The 25803-nt window shown below is 36.4% G+C and overlaps 1 protein-coding gene across 1 annotated transcript in view; it reads left to right on the top strand.

Annotated features, from left to right (window-relative positions):
- Window positions 1-14134, top strand: part of LOC149780076 (VPS9 domain-containing protein 1-like) — a 68362-nt gene extending 54228 nt beyond the window's left edge. The window contains exons 12-14 of the mRNA XM_089936835.1: window positions 633-714; window positions 3000-3104; window positions 13785-14134. Of these exons, the coding sequence (XP_089792961.1) occupies window positions 633-714; window positions 3000-3104; window positions 13785-13872 (275 nt within the window). The 3' untranslated portion in view covers window positions 13873-14134. The remainder of the gene's footprint in view (window positions 1-632; window positions 715-2999; window positions 3105-13784) is intronic.
- The last annotated feature ends 11669 nt before the right edge of the window (window positions 14135-25803 follow it).

Genomic DNA, 25803 nt, shown 5'->3' with positions numbered 1-25803 from the left:
ATTTTTTCAAAGCTGTCGGTAATGCAGGATCTTGAGTCAAAGAAGAACAAGATTCTTGTTAATTGCACAATTTTGCTTGTTGGGAGTCCCGCTGATCCACTTATCTTAAAAATGGTAATCCCTGTGGCATACCTTAAGTGTGACCTGTAGATGGTTTATGCCAAATACATTGGAAATATACTTAATTATGCAATATGCCATTGGTCATCAACCATTGCCACTGTTGCAGAAAATAGAAAAACACTCAAACAATGCAAGAGAACCACTAAACAAAATTTAAGCAAATTTACCAGCATCCTGGCATTAAGACCTCTCCATATTGGACAAATGATGCTAGTATGCCATCAGTTATAGAGGAAGATTTAAAAAAAACAATCATTGAAGCAGTTCTTTCCATTTTTTTTTTAAATGGGAGAAATTTGTTCTGAAAGCAATGTAGTGACCTTGAGTTTCTTGGTGAAGTGCTCAATAATTTGGCTGTTGTGCAAATGTCAGTCAGGTGATTACACACTTGGTCCACTTTTAGATTTTACTTCTGTACAGAAATATTAAGTCACAGATAGTGGATATAGTAAAAATAAATATGGAGTAGATTTCCTGATTATTGATTAATTATTAATAATTTATTTCAGTGAAAACATCTCGGCTTGTGTGCCAGTGTGTACAAGAGTTCCACAAAGATACAAACCCAAATGCAAAGCAAAGTCCAGACATGTGAGTCAAGGTTCAGTTTGCTGTAGAGTTTTGGGTCATGGCAGGGCCTTAAGAATAAAATAGTCTCCAGCTATGATGTACAAATCTTAAAAATTATGAAATTCAAATTCATGCGGAGATCCAGATTTGAGCAAATTACTTTTGAAAGCTTTTATTACTGACAGATTAATGTTTAGTTAAAAAATGATTGGTTATATTGGATTCTTTCAACCATTTTTTAATTCAGATAAATGAGCATTTTAAGTTTATAAAAATTTATTCAAATGAAAGTGGATGCAACCTACTTAGAATTTTTTTATTGTATACTGAGATTTATTGATAATTGGGCAATTGAGTTTTAATGAACAAGTCTAAAATTCAGATCTTTTCTCAAGTTAGCAAAGTTTTCACTTCTTGTTTATGTTATCTTGTGTAAAAATAAAATTTGAACTAATTATCTTTAATCTATGCATTATGCCATACTGCTGTAGTAACAGTTGGTACAGCAATATTTAGGGCCGAACTGATAAATCATTTTAACAAGTATAGAGGATTTCTGAATATACAGCCAATAATTATTTATGTTTTTTAAGTAATCACTAATTGGAGACCGAGCATAGGTTGCTGCGCAAGAAAAGAAAAGAAACATTCATATGCCTAAGTTTTGCTGTTCACATACCACAATTTATAGTATGGTGTGTTGTCTGTCCTCCATTGTCCATCGTTCCTTTTCTGTCTGTTATAACATATTTGTTCTTGATACTGTTCCTAAACTACTTGGAAGATTGCCATGAAACTAGGCACACAGACATTGATCTCATGGTCTCTCTAGTCCTAAATAAAAAATAATGCTGCTCAGACATCCAGTATGACCTCAATGGTGGCCAACATGAAAAGTTTGTATTGCTAGTCCTCCTCGGTGAATGGTCTTGTCAACATGGGGTTTTCTCAGAAAGACTATTTATGATGTCTAAATTATCCTGATTGAAAAGGCTCGGACTTCCAATATGGCAATAACAGTGGCTATCTTGAAAATCTTTTTATTGCTACTCCTTCTGTTTGGATAATATATCAATAAAGGTCTTTTACTGAAAGATTTCTTATGATGTCTAGTTGGTCCTAAAGAAAACGGTGCCTATCTTACATCCAGTATGGCCACTATGGCAGCCATCTTGAGAATTTTATTATCACTACTCTTTTTGAACAGATGGTCATGTTCACATGCAGTTTTCACTGAAAGATTTCTAACTGTAACTAAATGCAACTAGTGCCAATCTCACAGCCAATGTGGCTTCCACAGAGGCTGATTTGAAAATCTTGTTGTTGCTAAAAAATATCAGATGGTTTCAACACTCAGCAGTTCCAAAGAAGAAATGGTCTAACTTTGAATTCTTGGAAATTCTTTTTGGGAGAGTCAGTCACTTCAGGGGACTCTTGTGATTTATTGTTTTGTCTAGTTGACTTGATCTTTATATTTTCAGTACAAGTTTCTGTGTTATATTTCCAGTCTTTTATCTATTTCAATTGAATTAAGCATGTAATACGTTGAATCTTCTTTCATATGGTTATAAAACCTTTCTTTTAGATCCAAGTCCGAACCATATTGGTACACTTTGAGAATTCCTACACTGATAAAAAAGGGATGACAACACAATAAATGAAATGTGACAAGAATTACTTAAGGAAGATGTCTGAAATATAAAATCATGTACAAGACTACAATCATGTCCAAAATATAAAAGTGTCCAAAACAAAATTGTGTCCAAAGCCTAATCATGTCCACAAGTTAAAATTGTGTCCAACACTAAAATACAAATCTGAGATGCAGTCAATTTTTATTTTGTTGGTATAATATTTCTTGATTTCACGAAGAAAATTGTGTTTTAGAGAGTACATAAATTCGTTGATAAGCCTCCTTTGATGGCAAAGTAATGACATATTAACTTTTACAAATAGATCATCAATTTTGTTGTTTGCAGCCACCACAGTATCTAATAAAATTGGAATTCTGTGAATTCACATTATTGTGAAATGTGTCAGAGGCCTGGATAAAGTATTAGTAACACTTTAACTTTGTACCATTTTGTTCTGGTTCAGTTATCAGAGTTGGTACATGCAGTTGTTTGATGCCACAAGTCCATGGTTGGTGGTTCATTGCAGATTCCCCAGATTGTTCCACCTGAAAGACTAGGATTCAGTACCATCTGGGCCGTTAAGAGTTCTTTAGATAAATTGTCAAAACATTCCATACAGTTCAAACTTATTGATAATAAATAATGTCTGATTTTAATAACCGTCTCTTTCAGAGGTGCAGATGATCTGTTACCAGTATTGTGTTACATAGTTTGCAGAAGCCAGCTGCCTCAGATTGTCTCAGAATGCCACGCTATTGAGAACTTTGTTCATGAAGGGTTAGTATCTTCATCTATAAATTTCACTTATCATATACAACACTCCCTTGATAACTCACATCCAGATAACTTGTGAATCCGCTTATAACATGGGGTCAGGCGTGGATCCCATTTTTTAAACTAGAAAATACCCCCAAAATTGATCCCTATTTGTTGAACTTGAAGAAAATCGCGATCCAAATTGGTCATGGAAAATTAGATGTATCACTTGTTTTATCGTTGAAAACGGTAGATTGGACCTGGAAATTTTAATCAACACTATGAAATATCAAATTTAAAGATAGGTCATACAATTTTTTACATTTTCTTTCCAAATGACATTACTAGTACACTGCAATTAACGATATGTAAGGAAATTTTGATCGATGAAAATGTCACACCGAGTAGAGGCAGTACTTTAATAAATAAACAAAAATTAAATAATTTTTTATCTATTGAAATTTGTGTTCTAGTTCTATCTTTAAAAAATAAATAAAAATTAAATAATTTTTTATCTATTGAAATTTGTGTTCTAGTTCTATATTTTTGTTCCTTTTAAGTGTAATTGTCATAAATGCAACATGTCCTCTTTTAATTAAATGTAAAATGCGTCATTCTACCATAAGATCTGTGTCCGTGAGCATTTCTCTGAGGACCTAATTAAGTGCTGACTGTGTTTTGATAAATGACTTCCGAAAGTATTTGTTGTATTGTTGTACTGAATTAGAAGCTGGCCTCTTTTGTATTATCACGTTAATTATGTCTTTTGAATCAAATAAAGGAGGTGGAGTAAAAGAAACGTTAAAAGGCACGAAAATCCTACACACTTAAAACCTAGCAGCCCCTGTCGTATGTCGGGTGAATTCACTCCATTTGATCAATCGAACACTTATAAATGTTATTGTGTATGTAACATAAACTACCTTAAATTACCAGACTCCTTCATAACTGTGATCAAAGATAACAAGGCAGCCAAGCAAAATGAATACTTCGTAAAATAAAGAGCTTGATTTCACAGATACGAACCATTGTGGGCAAGCGAGTTTCAAAGAATTCTTGAACTGGCACTTAGAGATATCCTCAAAGATGAGAAGAAGTTTCATTATTACTTCCAGTGAAATCACGACATAAATATTGTACTAATTGAACAATACAAAAATTGAGTTTCGATGTAGATGTTTATCTAACAAAATAAATTTTGCATGTTTTTTTCTAAAAAGGAAACAGGTGGTATATCAACAGTTAGTCTAGTTTGGGAACCAGACTCATCAAGAAAACAAAAAGCATTGACGTATTACACAGATTTTTTCGGGTACACGTGATGGTTGTTGAAACCATTCGGAACAATCTTTAATATATTAGACATTTTTTATTATTTAAATAGAATAGTGAACAAATTCATTATTAAAAATTATTATTGATGTGATTGTAAAATGAGGATTCAGTCAATAAACAGCCCAGATCCTTAATGCAGCTCACCCTGCCACCCCCACCCCCAACCCCACCACCAGTTTTCTTGATGTCAAAGCGAATTTTTAAAATTTTGGAGATCCCTCGGTAACTCATGCCTCGCTTATAGTGTGGTCTCTGTTTGTGGACCCCATTGTGTGCGAGTTATTGAGGGATAGGTGTACTTGCTTATAGGGAGCAGACCATTAATTAATTTCCCATAAAACTTAAAGTTAATATATAAAAATATACCATTCATTTCTTCATTATATTTGTATGCTTCCATTCAGTAGAGTTAGAGAATTTATTTCAGCCTTGAGTTTTGCAGCATTTTCTTGTGCATTGCTTTGTTTTTGTCACTGGATATATAATATTTTAGATTAGGTGAGGAACTGCTATTCAGCTTCTTTCAGTTACTGAAAAAATTGTTTGGGGCTTGACTAAAACAATTACCAATATACTTTGAGTTCATTATTGTTGTGGTTATAAATTTCAAGGTTTTGTGAAGATTTTTTCTTCTTCTTCTCTTGGTGTTCAAATTCTAAAAGAGCTTATGTGATGGCCAGTTGTCCATTGTATGACATCTGACATCCATCTTTTAGCACAAATTTTATATCAATACTTGTCCTAAACTACTTAGAGGATTACCGTGAAACTTGAAATATTGCATAGTGATTGGGTGAGTATTCTCTGAGAAATATTATTTACTTAATGATTTGCTTTCTTTTTGCAGGTATTCATTGCATTCGTTACTTTGTGCAAGTACTCATTACAGATTGATATTCATATAGATGCCATGTTAGAATATTTATTCATATAGGTGTCCTTCATGACATATGAGTATTTACTCATGTAGGCATCATTCATGACATATGAATATTTCTTCATGCAGGCATCATTCATTACATATGGATATTTCTTCCTGCCAGCATCTATCATTACATGTGGATATTTCTTCCTGCCAGCATCTATCATTACATATGACTATTTCCTACTGCAGGTATCATTCATTACATATGTAGACATCATTCATTACATATGAATATTTCTCCATGTAGACATCATTCATTACATATGAATATTTTTCCATATAGGCATCATCCATTACCTATAAATATTTCTCTATATAGGCATCATGCATTACATATGAATATTTCTCCATATGGGCATCATTCATTACTTATGAATATTTCTCCATATGGGCATCATTCATTACATATGAATATTTCTCCATATTGGCATCATTCATTACATATGAATATTTCTTCATATGGGCATCATTCATTACATATGAATATTTCTCCATAAAGGCATCATTCATTGCATATGAATATTTCTCCATAAAGGCATCATTCATTACATATGAATATTTCTCCATATTGGCATCATTCATTACATATGAATATTTCTCCATATGGGCATCATTCATTACATATGAATATTTCTCTATATAGGCATCATTCATTACATATGAATATTTCTCCATATGGGCATCATTCATTACATATGAATATTTCTCTATATAGGCATCATTCATTACATATGAATATTTCTCCATATGGGCATCATTCATTACATATGAATATTTCTCCATATGGGCATCATTCATTACATATGAATATTTCTCCATATAGGCATCATCCATTACATATGAATATTTCTCCATATAGGCATCATCCATTACATATGAATATTTCTTCATGTAGGCATCATCCATATTGTATGAATATTTCTCCATGTAGGCATCATCCATTACATATGAATATTTCTCCATAAAGGCAGCATTCATTACATATAAATATTTATCCATATCAGCATTATTCATTACATATGAATATTTCTCCATATGGGCATCATTCATTACCTATGAATATTTCTCCATATAGGCATAATCCATTACATATGAATATTTCTCCATATTGGCATCATTCATTACATATGAATATTTCTCCATATGGGCATCATTCATTACATATGAATATTTCTCTATATAGGCATCATTCATTACATATGAATATTTCTCCATAAGGGCATCATTCATTACATACGAATATTTCTCCATATGGGCATCATTCATTACATATGAATATTTCTCCATATAGGCATCATCCATTACATATGAATATTTCTCCATATAGGCATCATCCATTACATATGAATATTCATGTAGGCATCATCCATTACATATGAATATTTCTCCATAAAGGCATCATTCATTACATATGAATATTTATCCATAAAGGCATCATTCATTACATATGACTAATTCTCCTTCAAATACATTCCCCGATCATATTAACGTTAGGGATATAAGCCTGCTACCTCTCGAATCCAGCCCTACTAAAAGACGAAAATTCATCTTTTCTGTCTATCTCATATAGACCAAAGGGCAATAACTCTTGCCCCTTACCTCCCCTTGCCACCGCCAGGTGTCACTAGTTTTTAAGCTTCGCTTGTACTGATAACACGTACATTATACCTCCAAACAATCCAAGCCATCTTAGCATTAAATTGGACCATCCAAAGTTAAATTTGGATTTATTGTGTTGGACAATCATTCTTCTAAAGGTTGTATACATTATTTTAACAATTTTTTTTTCAAAATTGAGTGACTTTGTCACCCTTACAGATTTCGTTTACTGAAGACCATGTTACACACGCTATCGCAGAACTCGTGTTGTCAATTAAGAGTTAACGCGACACTGACTAATTTCGCTTACTCCGTTAGTAACGGTTGTGGTATTAGCGAATTAATAACATGCTGAATTGATCATTTGTGCTTTGTTTTCTTTTCTTGTGTCGTTTCAGTAGAAATGTCAACCAAATGCATGAAATGCAAAAAGTTCAAAGCAAAAGAAGACAACCATGACTCTTGTATTGTATGTACCAAGTGTACATCATCTATACCATGTAGCGTGTGTAATACTTGGACAGAGCAAACGTGGGCAGCAAAAGGGAGGGATAGACGGAATAAGTCAAAGAAAGATAGCATTGATGTCCTCAGTATACATCAGAAGACAGCCTTCATTGCGAGCCTTGTGGGGGACATTGGGGTCCCTCCTCCACCTAAAGTTCGTCGTTTGCAACCGTCAGCCACAGTAACATCAGCGGCAATGGAGGAAAATAATGTTGACAGGGTACAACAGTCCAACTTTGAACAAATGTGTCATTTGGTCCAGGAAATGACGACGCAGCTATTGACATCAGGCCAGATATTACCCTTATTTCCCTCGCTCGCTTCCACAGCTTTTTCTGACTCTTTGGGAGAATGTTCCCCCAATTTTAGGCTGCCCAGTGGGCGTAAGTCCCCCCGCATGTCCGAGCATGGCCTTCGGGCCTGTAAGTCAGGACGCATGGGGTTTTTACCGGACCCATCGGATCCATTTGTTTATACAACCTCTACGTTACCAGCCATCCAGCTGTCCCAGCATGGGGACCCTATTGCTAAAACGGTCCGACCAAACATGACTTACGGGGATTTTAGTGATAAATCTGTCCGTCAAGCTGTACCGCCGGCAACATACCAATACTATGGCAGAGATTTTAGTGAGAAATCTGTCCGTCCAGCCAGGCCTTTGGAGCAGCCGGTACCGGTGATAGCAGGACCGTCGCCAACATTCAGACCAACCACAAGCCAGACAAACCAGCCGGCTTATCCACAAGGGAGAGTTCACGGCTTATCCACAAGGGAGAGTTAGTGACAGTGTTAAGGATGACGGAATCGCGTCATCTATGCCACCTGGTATGCTCTATCCAGAAATGCAAGCTATTACAGAACACGACTCGGCACACATTGAGGGTGACGAAACTCCTGCAAATCAGCAGTACACAGATCCAACCATGGAATGGACTGAGTTTGGCTTCAAGGCGGCAGTGGAAGAAATTTATAGGGTGTTGGCAACTTCAGAATGCCCTCCACCTCCTACCGCCACTCAAGACTACAAAGTTAAGGCGTCTGTAGATCTTGACGGGGAGGAAGAGATGCCGTCCTTCCAGCTCCTTCCCCGGTCGGCAAAAATTAAGGAGATCAATGATTGTCTATCAGGACGAATAGGTGATCCGGGGAATGCTAAGGCGTTCTTTTCAGAAAGCCAAGTACCAGCGACGTTCTCGTGTCGCTGGTACAAAACTCATTCAGATGCCTTCAGTACGGATCTTCCGGCCCTGGACAAAAATATGGCAACAGTTCACATGTCCTCTCCACTGTTTTACAAAGTGGACAAAAATGTGTTCCATGCCACGTCAAAGCTAATCTGGAACATAGTTGCTACGTCTTCAATGTTAGACTTGGCTTCATTAGCCATTTTCCGACTCGCAGAAAAATCCGACAAAGACCACACTTGGGAAGCAACGGCCCGGATTGCTAGAGTTATTAACAGGGCAGCTCACCATTCCATGGCTAATGCGTTGACTGCTTCTGCCAACTTAGACCTGATACGACGTGATGGATGTCTGCGGTCCACGTTGCTCAAGCCCCGTCATACTCTGGCTTTACGGATGACTCCGTTTTGGTCGCCTTTACTCTTTGGAGGAAAAATTGAAGAAGTTCGGAAGCAGGCAGCTCAGGAACTGCCCCTCCAACTCGCCGCCCAGCCCTCGCAGGCGTTTTGAAAAAATAAGCCCCTACCACAGCGGAGGGATGATTGGCGGACCAGGGACAAGGGATCCTAACAATCAAATGTGCAGTATAGATCCCAACCCAATGCCAGGAGACAACAGTCTAATCAAGCTAGGAGGCAACCATACAGAGGCGGTAAGAAACAAAGTTTCTCCGTCTTCAAGCCTCCTAACTCTAACAATTGACATACCCTCTCCACCACCCGTGGACAGCCTACCTGTGGGTGGCCGCCTCCTGCAATTTCAGGACCACTGGACCACCTTTTTTCCTCAGAACGATTGGGTGATCCATGTCATTTCGGAGGGACTTCGGATTTCATTTATCCAACCCCCTCCCCTGTCCTCCTCTCCCCTCTTCACAGACGTACTGTCCGATCGGGAGAAGGATACCTTTCTACAACAGGAGATACGGTCGCTCATAGAAAAACGGGCGGTGGAGATTGTGAAAAAAACGCAATCGCCGGGATTTAATTCCAGGCTGTTTCTTATCCAGAAGGGAAACGGCAAGTTGAGGCCGATCATCGACCTGAGTCGCCTCAACCAATACATTTTACCACCGAAATTCAAGATGGAAACGGCGAGATCAATCCATCTTTCCATCCTGCGGGACGAGTATGCCGTCAGTCTAGATATAACCGATGCATATTTTCACGTCCCTATCCACCCTGTGTCACAGAAATTTCTCCGATTTGCTTACCGTGATGCGGTTTATCAGTTCCAGGTCCTACCCTTTGGCCTCAACATCAGCCCTTGGGCTTTTACCAAGGTTATGGATTGCGTCGTCACCCTGTTCCGCTCGACTTCATCTACAGGGATGGCAGTGTACTTGGACGACAGCCTCCAGAAACATATGGTAAGTACTATTCTGCTCAAAGGCAGAAACGATCTTTTAGCGCTTTTAGATCATCTAGGCTTTCTCGTGAACTGGAAAAAGTCCGATCTCTGTCCATTCCAGCGTTTTGTCCATCTGGGTATGGAGTTTCTCACCGATCTGAATCTGGTACGGCTTCCTCGCGCTCGCATAATCCGGATCGTCGAACTTGTTGAGTCCGTTTCCAACAGGACGTGGATTTCAGCGAGAGAATTCTTGCAACTCCTCGGATTATTCAATGCGGTAGCGGACTTGATCCCGCTTGGCTGTCTTTTTATGCGTCCCTTACAAATGGCGTTACTGGCACAATGGCGCCCCTTTTCAAGTCCCCTCAATCAAACAATAATGATCACGCCTGAGATACGATCGTTCCTGCGTCAGTGGCACAACCCCAGTTGGCTGTCCACAGGGATTCCTCTGGAGATGCCCCAAGCGGAGATAATGGTATGTACCGACGCCAGTACCTACGGTTGGGGTGCCCAGCTGTTGCCGGACTTCGCTACAGTCAGCAGCACGTGGGAGCCAGGGGAGAGGCCTCTCCACATCAGCCTTTTAGAAATGAGGGCTGTCATCAATGCCTTTCATTTCTGGAAGGATCAGCTCTCACGAAAAACTGTCCTCATTATGTCAGACAACTCTGTGGTGGTGACTTACCTCCTCAGACAAGGGGGCACCAAATCACCAGACCTGTGCATTCTGATCTGGCAGTTTCTACGTTGGTGCGACAACCTCCACATCAACATACAAATCAGACACATTCCCGGCAGACTCAATGTCTTGGCCGACACTCTATCAAGGAAAGGTCAAGTTATTCAGATGGAATGGTCACTCCATCAATCAGTCTTTCTTCGGATTTGCACACTTTGGGGGCGTCTGATGATCGATCTTTTTGCGACAAGGTGGAATCGCAAGGTGCCCACCTTCATCTCTCCGGTTCCAGACCCAGAGGCTTGGGCCGTGGACGCTCTGTTAATCAGCTGGGAGGGGTTGTGGGCATTCGCCTACCCTCCCACGGTTTTGGTACCGAAAATAATCCAGAGGTTAAGGGGTCAGAACTATCGGATGATTCTGATTGCCCCTCTCAGATGGAACAAGTCCTGGGTCACCGATCTACTCGATCTAGCGATAGATCTACCCAGGAAGATTCCAACCAGCCCAAATCTTCTCAAACAACTGCGGTCACAGGTGTTCCACCCCTGCCTGGACCGTCGTCGTCTTCACGCTTGGCTCTTGTCCGGGCAGCCTTGTGAGACAAACAATTTAAACCTTCGATTGTGGAGAGAATCTCAAGAGCAAGAAGGCCCTCCACTCTGAAGGCTTATGAGGGAAAGTAGCGTGTTTTCAGGGACTGGTGCCATATCAATAACATCGTCCCTTTGAGTGTCTCAATCCCTCAACTGGCCGACTTTTTTCTCTGGCTTTTCGAGGAGAAACAGTTGGCCCCAATTACTATCAAAGGCTACCGCTCCATGATATCAGACACATTCTGCCATCATGGTAGATGTGATATTGGGCATAACAAAGATCTATCAGATTTTTTAGCCAATTTTGATTTCAATCGACCAATATCCCTCACCCTGTTTCCAAAATGGAATCTGTCCTGGGTTTTAACATGGCTCAATTCAGACAAATTTGAACCTTTAGCCCACACTTCGTTAAAGCTACTATCATACAAAACATGTTTCTTGATAGCCTTAGCTTCAGCATGCAGGGTGAGCGAGTTACATGCCCTTTCCAGTGACCCGAACTTTCTTCAGTTCAGATCAGATGGTTCGGTGGTCCTCCTGACGCAACCAGGCTTTGTAGCCAAAAATAGGTTACCATCCATTGGTAATCAGAGAATCATCATTTGCTTGCTCTCTTCCATAAATAAGTTAAGAGCAGCAGCCATGAAAGATCCTGTTCGTGCACTCAAGCACTATTTAAAATGCACAGAGGCGTGTCGGGACACACGTAAGTGCCTCTTTCTTCCGGTCAAAGCTGGTAAACGGGATATCACCCATCAAGTCCTTGCTTCATGGCTGAAGTGGGTTATACGCTCAGCGTACTCTGAGGTCTCACAAGATCAGAGTCGCCTCATGAAGATTACGGCTCATGAGATTAGAGCAATCTCGGCGAGCCTGGCATTCGAACGCACTGTTTCAATCCGAGATATAATAGAAGCTGTTGGCTGACATGCAGAGTCAACCTTCTCCAGTTTTTATCTCAGAGATTTGGCTTCGCAGAGGCAAACCTTGAATCTGGTAGGTCTGGTGTCGGCAGCCCAGATGACCACCAGACCCATTTAAAACAATCAGCACAGCCTATCAGCTTCGCTGGATTCGCCAGTGAAATTTCATAGGTAAGAAGATTTCAATAACTATCTTCTTAACTGTATATAGGGGTCACATATCACGGGACCCTAGGCTGTGTTGCTGATGAAATTAGGAGAACGGGTTATCGTTCAAATGGGGAATCCAGCCATTATTCCCTAGAAGGTACCCGGGGTGGAGGTAGGATGCTCAGCATTCCCTCCTCCTATTACTTATTCTCCTAACGTTAATGTGATCGGGGAACGTATTTGAAGGAGAAAGCAAATTTTTAGTAAACTATGTTTCTCCGAGAATACTTACCCGATCACATTACTTAAAAACCCTCCCAACCACCCCGCTATGCGAGCATCCTCATATAAAATATATCGCTCAGCTTAAAAAAAACTAGTGACACCTGGCGGTGGCAAGGGGAGGTAAGGGGCAAGAGTTATTGCCCATTGGTCTATATGAGATATGAGAGGTAGCAGGCTTATATCCCTAACGTTAATGTGATCAGGTAAGCATTCTCGGAGAAACAATTTACTAAAAATTTGCTTTCTCCATATAGGCATCATTCATTACATGGGAATATTTCTCCATATTGGCATCATTCATTACATCTGAATATTTCTCCATATAAGCATCATCCATTACATATGAATATTTTTCCATATTGGCATCATTCGTTACATATGAATATTTCTCCATATAGGCATCATTCATTACATATGAATATTTCTCCATATAGGCATCATTCATTACATATGAATATTTCTCCATATAGGCATCATTCATTACATATGAATATTTCTCCATATGGGCATCATTCATTACATATGAATATTTCTCCATAAAGGCATCATTCATTACATATGAATATTTCTCCATATAGGCATCATTCATTACATATGAATATTTCTCCATATAGGCATCATTCATTACATATGAATATTTCTCCATATGGGCATCATTCATTACATATGAATATTTCTCCATAAAGGCATCATTCATTACATATGAATATTTCTCCATATGGGCATCATTCATTACATATGAATATTTCTCCATAAAGGCATCATTCATTACATATGAATATTTCTCCATATAGGCATCATTCATTACATATGAATATTTCTCCATATAGGCATCATTCATTACATATGAATATTTCTCCATATGGGCATCATTCATTACATATGAATATTTCTCCATATTGGCATCATTCATTACATATGAATATTTCTCCATATGGGCATCATTCATTACATATGAATATTTCTCCATAAAGGCATCATTCATTGCATATGAATATTTCTCCATAAAGGCATCATTTATTACATATGAATATTTCTCCACATTGGCATCATTCATTACATATGAATATTTCTTCATGTAGGCATCATCCATTACATATTGTATGAATATTTCTCCATATAGGCATCATCCATTACATATGAATATTTCTTCATGTAGGTATTTACTGGGAGAAGAAGGGTACTGTCTTACATCCATCCAGACAGCCATAAGCTTCTTAGTGACACTTGGCATGGAAAGAGACTAGAACATGACCAAAGTTTCTACACAATGTACAGCCTAGATAATAATATATGTTTGTATTTGAAATTATGTGCACTTTTTTATGATAGTGAAAATTATCGCAATGTGACTCTCTGGCAAAGTTTATATATTTAATAGCATATCAAATAACACTGGTTACTTATGCAAGAGAAAGTGAAAACAGCAGGTACAGTACAATGTAATTAAATCAAGGGTCAAAACTATCACTTATTTAAGAACAGAAACCATTAAAAGAATGAAAATTGTATGTTTTCAACTTGTCTTTTTTATTTTACTCAATGTATGTGTATTTTTGCTATAAGATCATGGAAGATTTTCGTTTGATTATGTTCTGTATATGCCTATTTTAAGTATAGTCAAACCTGTCACTTGTGGCTGCTCATTACAAGGGAAAAGCAGAACAGGCTGTTGCACACAGGTGACTGCTGTACACAGGTTCATGATTTAAAATTGAATTTTGAATAAATAACAGTGCACCAGTATCATTATCATTGTTGTTGTTTTTTTAAAATTTTTGTTATCATTATTATTACAAAATCAAGGTTGTTTTATGTGCACTGTACAACAAAATCGCAATAATGAGTATATGTTTTTCTCTCCCAAATTTATATTACACACATGATTACTGTACCCTGTAGGGTCATGAGGAGTTCTACATCCATGAATGAAAACTAGGTCACTGATCTGTGTTTCATAGTTTGGTAATTGGTGTTTGCCTTTACATTAAATTAAATTTCTTTAGGTTAGGGTTTGCATTTAGCTAAAGCCACAGTACTTCAGTTGCTGGCGTGTCAGTCTTGTAATCCAAAAGTTGAAGGTTTGGTATTAACCCAGGTCAGTCTGGGTCATGTGCCTTGGTGTGTATTTGGGAAATGCACTTTGCTTCCATTTCTTCAGCATGGTATAGCCTGTAATGTGTTGAACGTGCAGGCACAGTTGATTGTTACTTGTTATGTAGATGCATTGTACGGAATACTACTACCTTCAGCCAAAAGTCAGTCACTATGACATACATTTCTACTATGTCTGGGGTTGAAACTTCTGTAACAGGACCAGGCAACCCAACAAGCATTCAAATTTACAAAATATAAATTTATTGAATTAAAATATAAAATCAGAGAGAGAAAATATTATAAGTAACCTAGTGTATGAATTCCTAGTATGTAATCCTATAATCCTAATAATCCTAAAATGTTCTGTCAATTTTTCACTAATCCAGAAACTGTTCTTGGGTAATCTGAATGTATCTTGTTTTGTTCTTTTATGTTACCTTTAACACTACCGAATTCAACGAAATTATTAATCCAAATGTTTTGGCTTCAATGTAACAATGTAACATCATGAATGTAGACTGTCACTGAAGTTCTGGAAAGTTTCACAATAATCCGATAGAAATTTAGATATTCAAATCCATGAATATAATCACATAATTCCAGACCAGTCTGGTAGCCTAACTGGTTAGAGCATCTGCTTCAGGTGCAGGGTGTTACAGGTCGAACCCAGGCCAAGTCATAGTCGGCAACAAATAACATTGAATTGGTCAAATTTTTTTATCAAAGACTCACTTATAAGACAGAATGATAGAATGCTAATTTAAAGACTAAAAGTCATCATTTTGTGATCAGTGACATACATTAATCAATCCGATAAAAAAGCTAATGATAAAATGCAATTAATATTGAAAAACATTAATTATTTTGTACATGTGATATTGTTAACATTACACAAACAGGACATATATATGCTTGGGAACATGTTATTTATTTATTATTCTAATCGCTTCTTTTATCTTTCCTTTTCACATTTGATAGCATATTATTGAAGCAGTGTGTTTATTATAAATTGCAACAACTGATAAATTTTATTGGCAATTATGAATTTATGTAGATACTGTTCAATGTTAAACACAAATAACAGGAGGTTTGCATATTAAAACAAATGACTGTACTGACAGCTCAAATAATTTGCAGGGAAAATACAATAATAACAATATAAATTAAAGATCATTAAATACAAGCTTAACAATATATAAGCAATCCAAGAAAAGACAAACCTCACATAAAAGACAGCCCGACTCACAAGCTTTCTAACAGTCACCACAAGGAAACTGTTTCATGCGCTTTCCTTTTACCATTCTGATATCACAAATGTCAACAAAATTGAGAATTTTAACAGTGAATAGAAACATGATTTTTGGTTTGACTACAACCTTTTTATAAGGAATATGTATCATTCTTTTCATTTTGAGGCCAATTATTTACATAAAAAAATCACTTTAAACATCAGCGAAAGTTGGTAACGAGCACTATTGCTAATAGATGATTATATAATTTAAAGTCTGTAACAAATATAATGTTGATACATGAACCTCTATTAAATTCTATTAATGTTCACTGTATGTCGTTAAATGATAATTATGTTATGTTAGGCCATACCTGACACTGTCTGCTCAGCTTACTGGATTCTATGTGCATCTAAAGTGGACGTCAAAGACACTTGCAACAGGTGTGAATGTGGCATTTAATGAAAGCACACTATACTAGTTTTAGGTGGTTATACAATTGAAATGTTTCAGCCATTAGTCCTAAAATATAAATCAGTTAACTATATTTTTAAGAAAATTTTGAAGAAATAAACACTTCAATGGAGTCTCTTAAATGAAGACAGAAATAAAATGATAAATATATTAAGTTCCATAGGTATGCAACTCTGTTATTATTTGATAACATAGATTAGTATACACCCTTTACAAGTGCCAACATATATATTTTGTTTTGTTAAACATATTTTATTCCCCAAAAGACCATGTGTGTATACAGAGCAAAAGGATTCAACACAAGTTCTTCAACTTACAAGTTTTACTCCATTATAAACATAATGAACACACAGGCTTGAGGTCTTGAAAAAAGTAAAGACAGTTGACATACATACTTAGAATTAAATGAGAGAGATGAAAGAATGATGAAGTAAGAGGGATAGTGATTCATGTGGTCTGGAATTTAAAGTTTTAAATAACAATGGTGATGGAACAAAACGTAAATATGTTTCTAAATCTTTTTCTGTTAATAATAAATTTCTGCATATAAATCTTATAAAACTAGTTCCATAAATTTACTCCATTCCTGTAACTTCTCTTACATTACAGTATTTTTGTCTACATTACTGTCCATTACAGACCATTACTGTTTAGGGAGACTGTCACGTGACTACCATGTTGACATGTGCTCTCTCATGCAGGGAGCATACAAATCAGGGAACCAGACTACTCTGCTTGATGAATCAGACTGGCCAAGTTTCTTTTATTTGTTCTCGAATAAATATGTTGAGAATTATATGTTCTTTCTTGTTTTTACAAAAGGTATCAGACTTTCATTTAATATAATTGGAAATTTTGTACAACAACAATAAAAAGGAGTTGGTTGTTATCACGTGACTATTGGACTTCCAATGTTGTTGTTTGGGAGTTGTGAAGTCATGTGACTATTATTGCAAATGGCGAGTACCAGGTAAGGTTTTATCTTTGCCAAGTTTTGTCTAGTCTGTGAGCGGATTAAAGACATAACGATTATAATACTTGCCATTTTTGCGAAAATAAATAATTTTCCTATTGATTTCATGCAGGTGTAAGTTGATATAACACAGCTTAAATTTGCTAGGCAGCTGGTAAGCTATCTTATGGTGGCGGCAGATTCCAAATATTTTTATATATAACTGCTCTGAACCCATACTCCATCCTAAATGTCCAAATGTAAAAATTGGGGCTGGAATATTGGGAAGAAACACGGATTAGAAAATTTTGAATCTCTGAGCTGAACTTTGGTGCTAAACTATTACACAGTGACATGTAGCTTGAAGCATTGGTTTCCAATCTTAAATAGAACACAGGAGAAATGGGAAATTGTTGTCCCTTTTATTATATATTAAGAAACGATAAGAGCCCATGTATCAATTCAGATTTTGGGACTGGTTTATTGAACTGCAAAAAGATAAGTTGATTTTACAGAAAATTCTGTCCTTGTTTATACAATATGTAATTTTGAAGGTCTTTTGTCAAAATTTAAATCCACCCTTTTGTAAATTCATTAAATGATGGAATTTTTAACCAGATCATCTTAAGGAGTTTAGTTGGTGGAAAAATCTTGTTTGAGATTTTATTGGTACACATAAATTCAGGGTTAAACTTTTCTTTACAAGATAAGATTCTAATACTTTGCATTTATTTGTTTTTTTTTTCATACTGCGATAGGAAATGTTTACTTTGTATAACATGCACATATATTGCTCTCGAATTCTTTAGAATTAAAGGTTTGAAAGGAAACAAAATAATTTATGCTCATTATGTTGTTTCCATGTAGCAAGATAATGCAGGTCAGTAAAGTAAAGTTAGAATTTGTATTCTGTACATTGAAATGGCTTTAAATGCCAATTTGTAGGAATATAGTCAGATTTGTTTTGTGTGACTCATTTTGTACTTTTGTGCATGATCATCTTTTCTGACATATATGTTTTGGAGAGTCTTGAGAGAGAAACATCTTCAGATTTGGAAAATGCATGTTTTATAATCGAAACTGTTCTCTAATTCCATTCAGTAATGGTCATATGTTAACCATGAAAAAATGAATTTCATCCTGGAAAAAAACTACAAAAGACCTGGAAATTTATATTTAGAAAAATGTGGGAACCATGTCTTCAAGATTTCTGCATACATACTAAATGGATGGCCACCAGTGTTTGTTCGGATATGTTGTATCAAATTTTTCTTTCCCTAGCAATGGAAAATTAGCTGTCTGTCTTCTAATCTTGACATCACTAAGTCTTACTAGAGCAAAACCCCAGCACTGAATCAATATTAACAATACTTCTACCATAAACAGGGGCCCCTGAGTAGTCTAAAGTACTTACCATTACGGAACACTGCCATCTCACCTGTCTGCGTGGGTTCAAGTCTCAGAGTCGGCCAGTGTGGGTATGTGAGAAAGCTTGCCAGTAGCTTCTTGTGGCTTGGTGGTTCTTTCGGGGTTTCCCTGGGTTCTTCCTCCACCATTTATACTGGCCGCCATGTATAGCCTATCATGTGCTGAAAAATGGTGTTAAACCCTTTAACAACTACCATAAACAGACTACCTGACCAACTTATTCTACCCCAAGCCATTTGGTTCTTTTTAAGTTTGTGTCTTCTTCATGAAATAATAAATTAAGCAGATTGTTCAAGCTTTTCAAAAAGCTAATGTTGGTCTATAATAATCTGAAGCACCAAGATATTTTATATCCTGTTTGTGTTTACAATTGCTTATTCTCTTTTTTGTGGAAAAGAACGAGTCCCTTGATGGGTCCAGTGCTCCAAAAGAATTTTCAGGAATCCATAGCAAGACAATCCCTCTTTTTAATTGCTGAGTGTTTAAACCATCTCTGATATTCTTGAGCTATAATGTTTTCAGATTAGCAGTCATACTGAAGTGTTAGACTGGTGCCCTTTGCATTCAGGACTAACTGGATGTTATTTGAAGGCTTTTGGTGAAAACCCCTTATTGATATGACCATTCATTTCCGAGAATTAGTTAAAAGCTTTTCAGTATGTTCATTGTGGTAGTCATCATACCAAAGACTTACAAAAATGGTACTTGCAACTGCCTCACTTGGCGCTCAGCATTAGGAAGTTAGTGTTAGGACTGGTTGGCCTGTTGTCAAGATAATGTGACTAGGTGGGACATCTTGCTACATGTCTGCGGCATGATGCCCCAGTGCTAGACATCACTATAAACTGTCACACTGCAGACATCGCAGCAATATGACTGAAAAATTTATTTTTTTTTTTTAAAGCTACGTTAAAAATCCAAATCACACACACACACATTGTGGCAGTCATATTTGAGGTCACATTGGAACCCCATGCTGATGTGACTTTCTTTACAGAGGAGTAACAATAACAAAAGTTTTAAGATGGCTGCCATATTAGATGCGAGATCTGCATTTAGGACTAACTAGAAATTTAACAAAAGTTGTTTAGTGAAAACTCCATGTCGATATAATCATCCATTCAGCAATATTGGATGACCAAGTAGAGCCATTTTATTTAAGACCAACAGGACATCATAAAAAGTCTTCTGTTGAAAACCATGTTGATATGATTTTCTCATCAGGAAAAGCATTGACAAGATTTTAAAGATGGCCACCATGGTAGTAATATGGGATGTCAGATTGGCACTATTTTCATAAAAGACCAACCAGACATAAGAATTTTGTGGTGAAAGTCATGTCTAAATGTCGATGTTCATCATGAAACCCCAACTGTGGTGGCTATTCTGAACATCCAAGTTGAACCACTGCAATTTTTTAGGACCAAGTAGACATCATATGAATTCTGGTGATAATCCCCATGTTGATAGAACTTTCCATCCAGAAAACGAACCATAATAAGAATTTCATTATGGTTAATATGTTGGCCATATGGATGTTGGCGATAATTGTGTCCTATTTGGGTGGGTGTGGGTAGCATCTAGATCTATCCTACCCTAATGTGCAAATGGTAAATAATAGGATATGTGAACAACAAGACCAGACAAGTGTAAAGGTTAATTACTTTTATTTTAGGACTAATTGACATCATGAACTCTAACAATTCAATGTAGTGTATACTGTAGATTCTCAGAATCATGGTTTTATAAAATTGTATAGATGTATACATGATGCATTTTGCTGAACTTCAGCAGAAAAAAACATAAGAAGAAAAAAAACTCAGAAAATTAACGTACATCATCAAAGATACACAACTATTACAAGCAATCATGTAGGTACAAAAGATTAAACATTTTTACAGGTCTTTGGTGAATCAGAATTAATAATCTAATTTAATTCTTCCTACTGTTACAACATACTTCACTTACATTACTCTGAATAAATTGGATAGCAACATGTCACTAAAAATTCATGCTGGAATACAAAGTCCATCTCCTATTAAACAATTTGCAGCTTTCATTCAAATTTATCATTTCATTTTGCAATGGCTTTTCAAAATGTACAGAAATGGTTGCATCACACATGGATATAAACTTTAAACAAAATAATCAGTCTTCACATTTTTGGCTGTTGCAAATAAATGATGTAGATCTCCGAGATCATTTTCTATAACACCACATGAAAAAAGTTACCCATTTGGCCAGTCTGCATATAGCACATATTACATGCAATATTCAAAAAGCATCTCATGGTTGCAGTAATGGATAATATATTTTTATAACTCTTGTTATATTTTTACCATATGGAAAAATGATAAAAGTACTTGATGCTGTACAACATACTACACCAGTATCATCTGCAATCATTTACACACAGGAATCCATAGCGATTACAGTTATTTTGCACTTAAGTTACAAAAATTTCCCAACAAAAAAATGAGCTACAAATCTTAATCATTATTATTTTTTTTAAAGAAGATCAGTATGAAACCACACATGTACCCACCAGATGTTTAATAGATCTCTATGAAGTTAGTTTAATTTTCTTTTTTAAAGCAGAAACTATTTTTCTTTTTTTAGTCAGTGATCTTAACCCCTTCTTTCTCACACACACCATCCATAAAAGTTTTGTTGAGGTATGCCATGTAGATATCAAGTGGTTGTGTGGAAACCATTTTTATTCTTTCATCTGCAGTGAACTTGACCTCTAAAGTCTGAAATTTATCGGGGGTTTTTGTTTGCTCATGTGAAAGCCATCCAAAGAATTGTGTAAATGTAAATGGTGGAGAACTCAAGTTATTATGCAGAAACCATTTTTCTTCTTTCAGTCATAGTGACCTTAATGGCAGAAATGTTTGTGCAGGAACTAAATTTGTAAAAAGCACATGGATATATAAAATTACAAAGTGGTAATGATTCTGCAACAATCTATATCTAAGACAATTTAAGCAATAATATATTCCTTGTGGCAAAACCTCAAGATTTATTTTACATTTTGATTTTCTAGTTTGCCTAAAGATCTAAAAGTTTAAATACAAGGGGTTGTGTCTGCATCATCTGATAAAGTTATAAATTTGTAATTTTATATTTGATTTTGTTCAAACATGAATCTCATTCCTTAATGTGAGAAAATTAGGTAGAGTACTGGTAAATGTGAGAAAATTAGGTAGAGTACTGGTAAATTTCTCTTGCAAAAAAGTGTACTAATCCACATTCTTGCAAAAACAAAACATTGAGCTACATTCTTTGTAATGGCAGCAAATATTGTGTCTGCTAATTAAAATGAGTCTACTCCTGCATGGTAGGTAATGTAAATATTTTGAAATCACAATCTGCATAATTAGACGGAGAAAGGTGAGAATAGGTTACTGTTCTAAGTTTTACAAATTCAAAAGAAAGGGGTTTCTCTTTAAAACATTATGGGCACACAAGCATTAATTTCCTCAACATTTCATCAAATTCAGAAAATTAAAACTGCATGCTGATTTTTGCAAATTTTGAAAAAAGAAATGAATTTGAGAAAATTTTAATTGCAACTACTATACTGCAATACTGTATATATTGCGTTCACCTCTTCATTAATATACAAGATTTTTTTGCTGACTAGTTAACTAAATTTGCAGAACCTCAAATACATTATTTTTTCCCACAGCTGTAGGATATCAATACCCGTACTTGGACTGACTTCTCTTGCTGGAAAAACTCCCTTTTCCTACGAACATACATTAGGTTTGCAATAAGATAATTCAACAGAAAAACGTGAATATTATTCCCAGTAAGAAGCTGCCAATACATTCACAGGTATATGTATCAATTTAGCCAAATTCATGGTTTTGTATAGTCTTATAACAATAATTATTGCCTACAGTTTATTAGGTTCAAAAAATATTACAATGGAAAAAAGGGAGAAAAAAAATTAATCACAATTTATTCTGTGTAATACATAAAATTAGAAAAATGAGTAAAACTTAAAAAAGAACAGATACTGATCTGCTGTAGCACAATGCGCCTACAGATCAGGGTCTATGTTTTTTTATCAATTTTCTCCAAGCGAACTGCACAGACCCAGATCTTGGCTTGTGCAGTTTGCCTCATTTTATAAGCGATTATATAAGGTAAACTGTTTTCCTTCAAAGCGGAGATGATTTTATAACAGAATTTAAATTTGGATTAGAAACACATGAAAGGCTGAAAACATTATTGCTTGTTACAACATATATTGACCAACAGACCACTGCCATGGTGTGTGAATCAACTCCAGAGCAATGGTAATGTGGAGCATCACTCCAGTGGATCCAGACCAATTTATCAGCAAAAACAACAAATCTGACACTTCTTTTTCCTTGCCATGATTAGAGACTCATTGATACCACCAACTCAATAAAAATACATCTGTAACAGTGCACACAGAAACAAAATACTGCTTAATGTTACAAAATTGAACAATTTCTTTTCACACAAAGACACAATTACGTCTTTGGCTTTTTTAAAAAGGGTATAAGCACTGAATAGATTAGTTCAACAAACAGAGTATTTAACAAGAAAAGCTGACTGTAACTCAGACTAATGCTTCAGACTTTTGCATGTAAACGCTTGGTGCAAAAAGAATCAAGACAGCCTTATGAAGAAAAAAAATTTCTTCACAAAACCAGTCACAAGAATAACTGAATACTTCTCTGAATAATGATGCTATTTATCAACTGTTGATTATTTCATCTAGTGTATTTTGAAAACCTCTGTGTACGTTTTTGCCCAGTGTGAAGAGCTATTTATGTACTAAAAACTTAATAATATATTTTCCCACATTACAAATGGAAAATTATATTTGTTCTAAAACTTGGTATTGAAAAGTAAGTTCACATCCCAAAATCATTTATGATAGGGAGAAGTAACTGTCCAGTAACCTAAAATATTTGTCTACCAACTCGTTGCTTCTCAAATGAAAAGATGACATAAATAATACTGAACAAGTTTGCTCCAGCATCCCAGTTATACCGTACCATATATATTCGCTTCTAAGTGAAGTCCAAACTGACATATCCTCATCTGTCATTGCTTGCACAGGCAAATCCAAGTCTGTGCAGTTTGTTTGGGGCAATCAGTAGCACAATACAGACCTTGATCAGTTGGTGCAATATTTGATGCCAGATCATGGTCAATATTGGTTGCAGCTGGACAGGAGTTATAAGTGAGAACGTACAGTAAGTGAAAAGAAATGAACTAATTATGCCTTCTCTAAATTATATAGGATCCTGATACTAGAAAATAAACACTGGATTTTAAAAAAATACAAAACATCAGCAAACTGATTCTGAAAAAAAATACTTTAAGATATTAAACATTTAAAGCAAAATATGTATCCAATTTTTGGAACTTTTCTAACTTCAGAGCTATACTGCCACAAAATGTCATAAATAACACTGGTCAACAGTGAAATCATTACTGACTTAAAAAGGCCCTAATCTGTAGTATTTTGGTGTGCCGAACACGAATATAACCGTGAAAAATTTGTATTGGCTCTCGTTTTGAAGATATTCATATACCTCATTTTCTATGTTTCACTGTGTAAATTTCTCCAGTAGGACTGCAGCAACATCCGGAATAATGATGTAACATTGCATAATACCATCATGCTCACATCATCCACAGTTGATTGCATCATTTTCTGATGCAATGCAATACTAATGCCATGCGGCTGCTGAAGTAAGTTGACGTCAGCAGTGTACTATACATGTGTAGGCCTATTATACTAATGCCAGGCGGCTGCTGAAGCTGACGTAAGCAGTGTACTATATAAAGCCCAATCAGATAGGTTCAGCATTTAAAATATTTTAGACGTTGTGCGAGACAGTTCAAGCTACTGTTACATAAAACTTATTATTTTATCCATTTACGTACAATAAAGAACAGTAATGCCTCGAAAGTGTGTTAATACCGCGGACAATTTTTGCTATATTTGTGGGGAAGTGACATTTGCCAACCAGAAGAAAAGTATCAATTCTCAAGTGAAGAAGGCATATCATCTTTACTTCGGATGCAAGGTTGGTGACCAAGACAAGCCTTGGGCTCCGCATATATGCTGTGCTACATGTACAACACAGCTTTCACAGTGGTTGAATTGCAAAAGGTCATCAATGCCGTTTGCAGTCCCAATGGTGTGGAGAGAGCCAAGCAACCACCTAAATGACTGTTACTTCTGCTTGGTTCCTCCTCTTTCCGGCGGAATAACGAAGCGAAAGAAGTCGAGAATAGTCTACCCGAACATTCCGTCTGCATTGAGACCAGTTCCACATGGTGAGGGACTTCCTATTCCAGAACCTCCAGCAGAATATTCTCTTGATTCATCTGACGAAGACAAAGGTGAGTCGACCTGTTCTTCTCCTAGTCCATCAGCATGCAGTGATCCAGATTTTCACTGTGGTGCATCATCAACCCCACACAGAATAACACAGGAAGAACTAAATGACCTGATTCGTGATTTGGACTTATCAAAGAACAAGGCAGAATTGCTAGGATCAAGACTCCAACAATGGAATCTTCTAGAAGAAGATGTCACAATTACTGCATATCGAAAGCGCCACCAGCAATTGGAGCCTTTCTTCAGAAAGGAAAGTAATCTGATATTCTGTTCCGATATTAAGGGCCTCATGAATGCTTTAAAAATCACTCATGACCCACAAGAATGGAGACTATTTGTGGACTCTTCGAAACTGAGTCTCAAGGCTGTGCTTTTGCACAATGGAAACATTCTTCCATCTATTCCAGTAGCGTATGCTGTCCACATGAAAGAGACATACGATAACTTAAGGCAGCTACTGAATTCCATTGAGTATAACAAGTACAGCTGGCACCTCTGTGGTGATTTGAAGGTAGTTGCCCTTTTAATGGGACTGCAGCAAGGATATACAAAATACATGTGTTTCTTATGCGAGTGGGATAGCCGAGCAAGGGAAATGCAC

Source organism: Sinohyriopsis cumingii, chromosome 16, assembly GCF_028554795.1.
Source record: "Sinohyriopsis cumingii isolate HCF-2022 chromosome 16, ASM2855479v2, whole genome shotgun sequence".
Taxonomy (NCBI): Eukaryota; Metazoa; Mollusca; class Bivalvia; order Unionida; family Unionidae; genus Sinohyriopsis; species Sinohyriopsis cumingii.
Note: the sequence above shows the minus strand (reverse complement) of the source record. Positions and strands in the feature narration are given on the sequence as shown.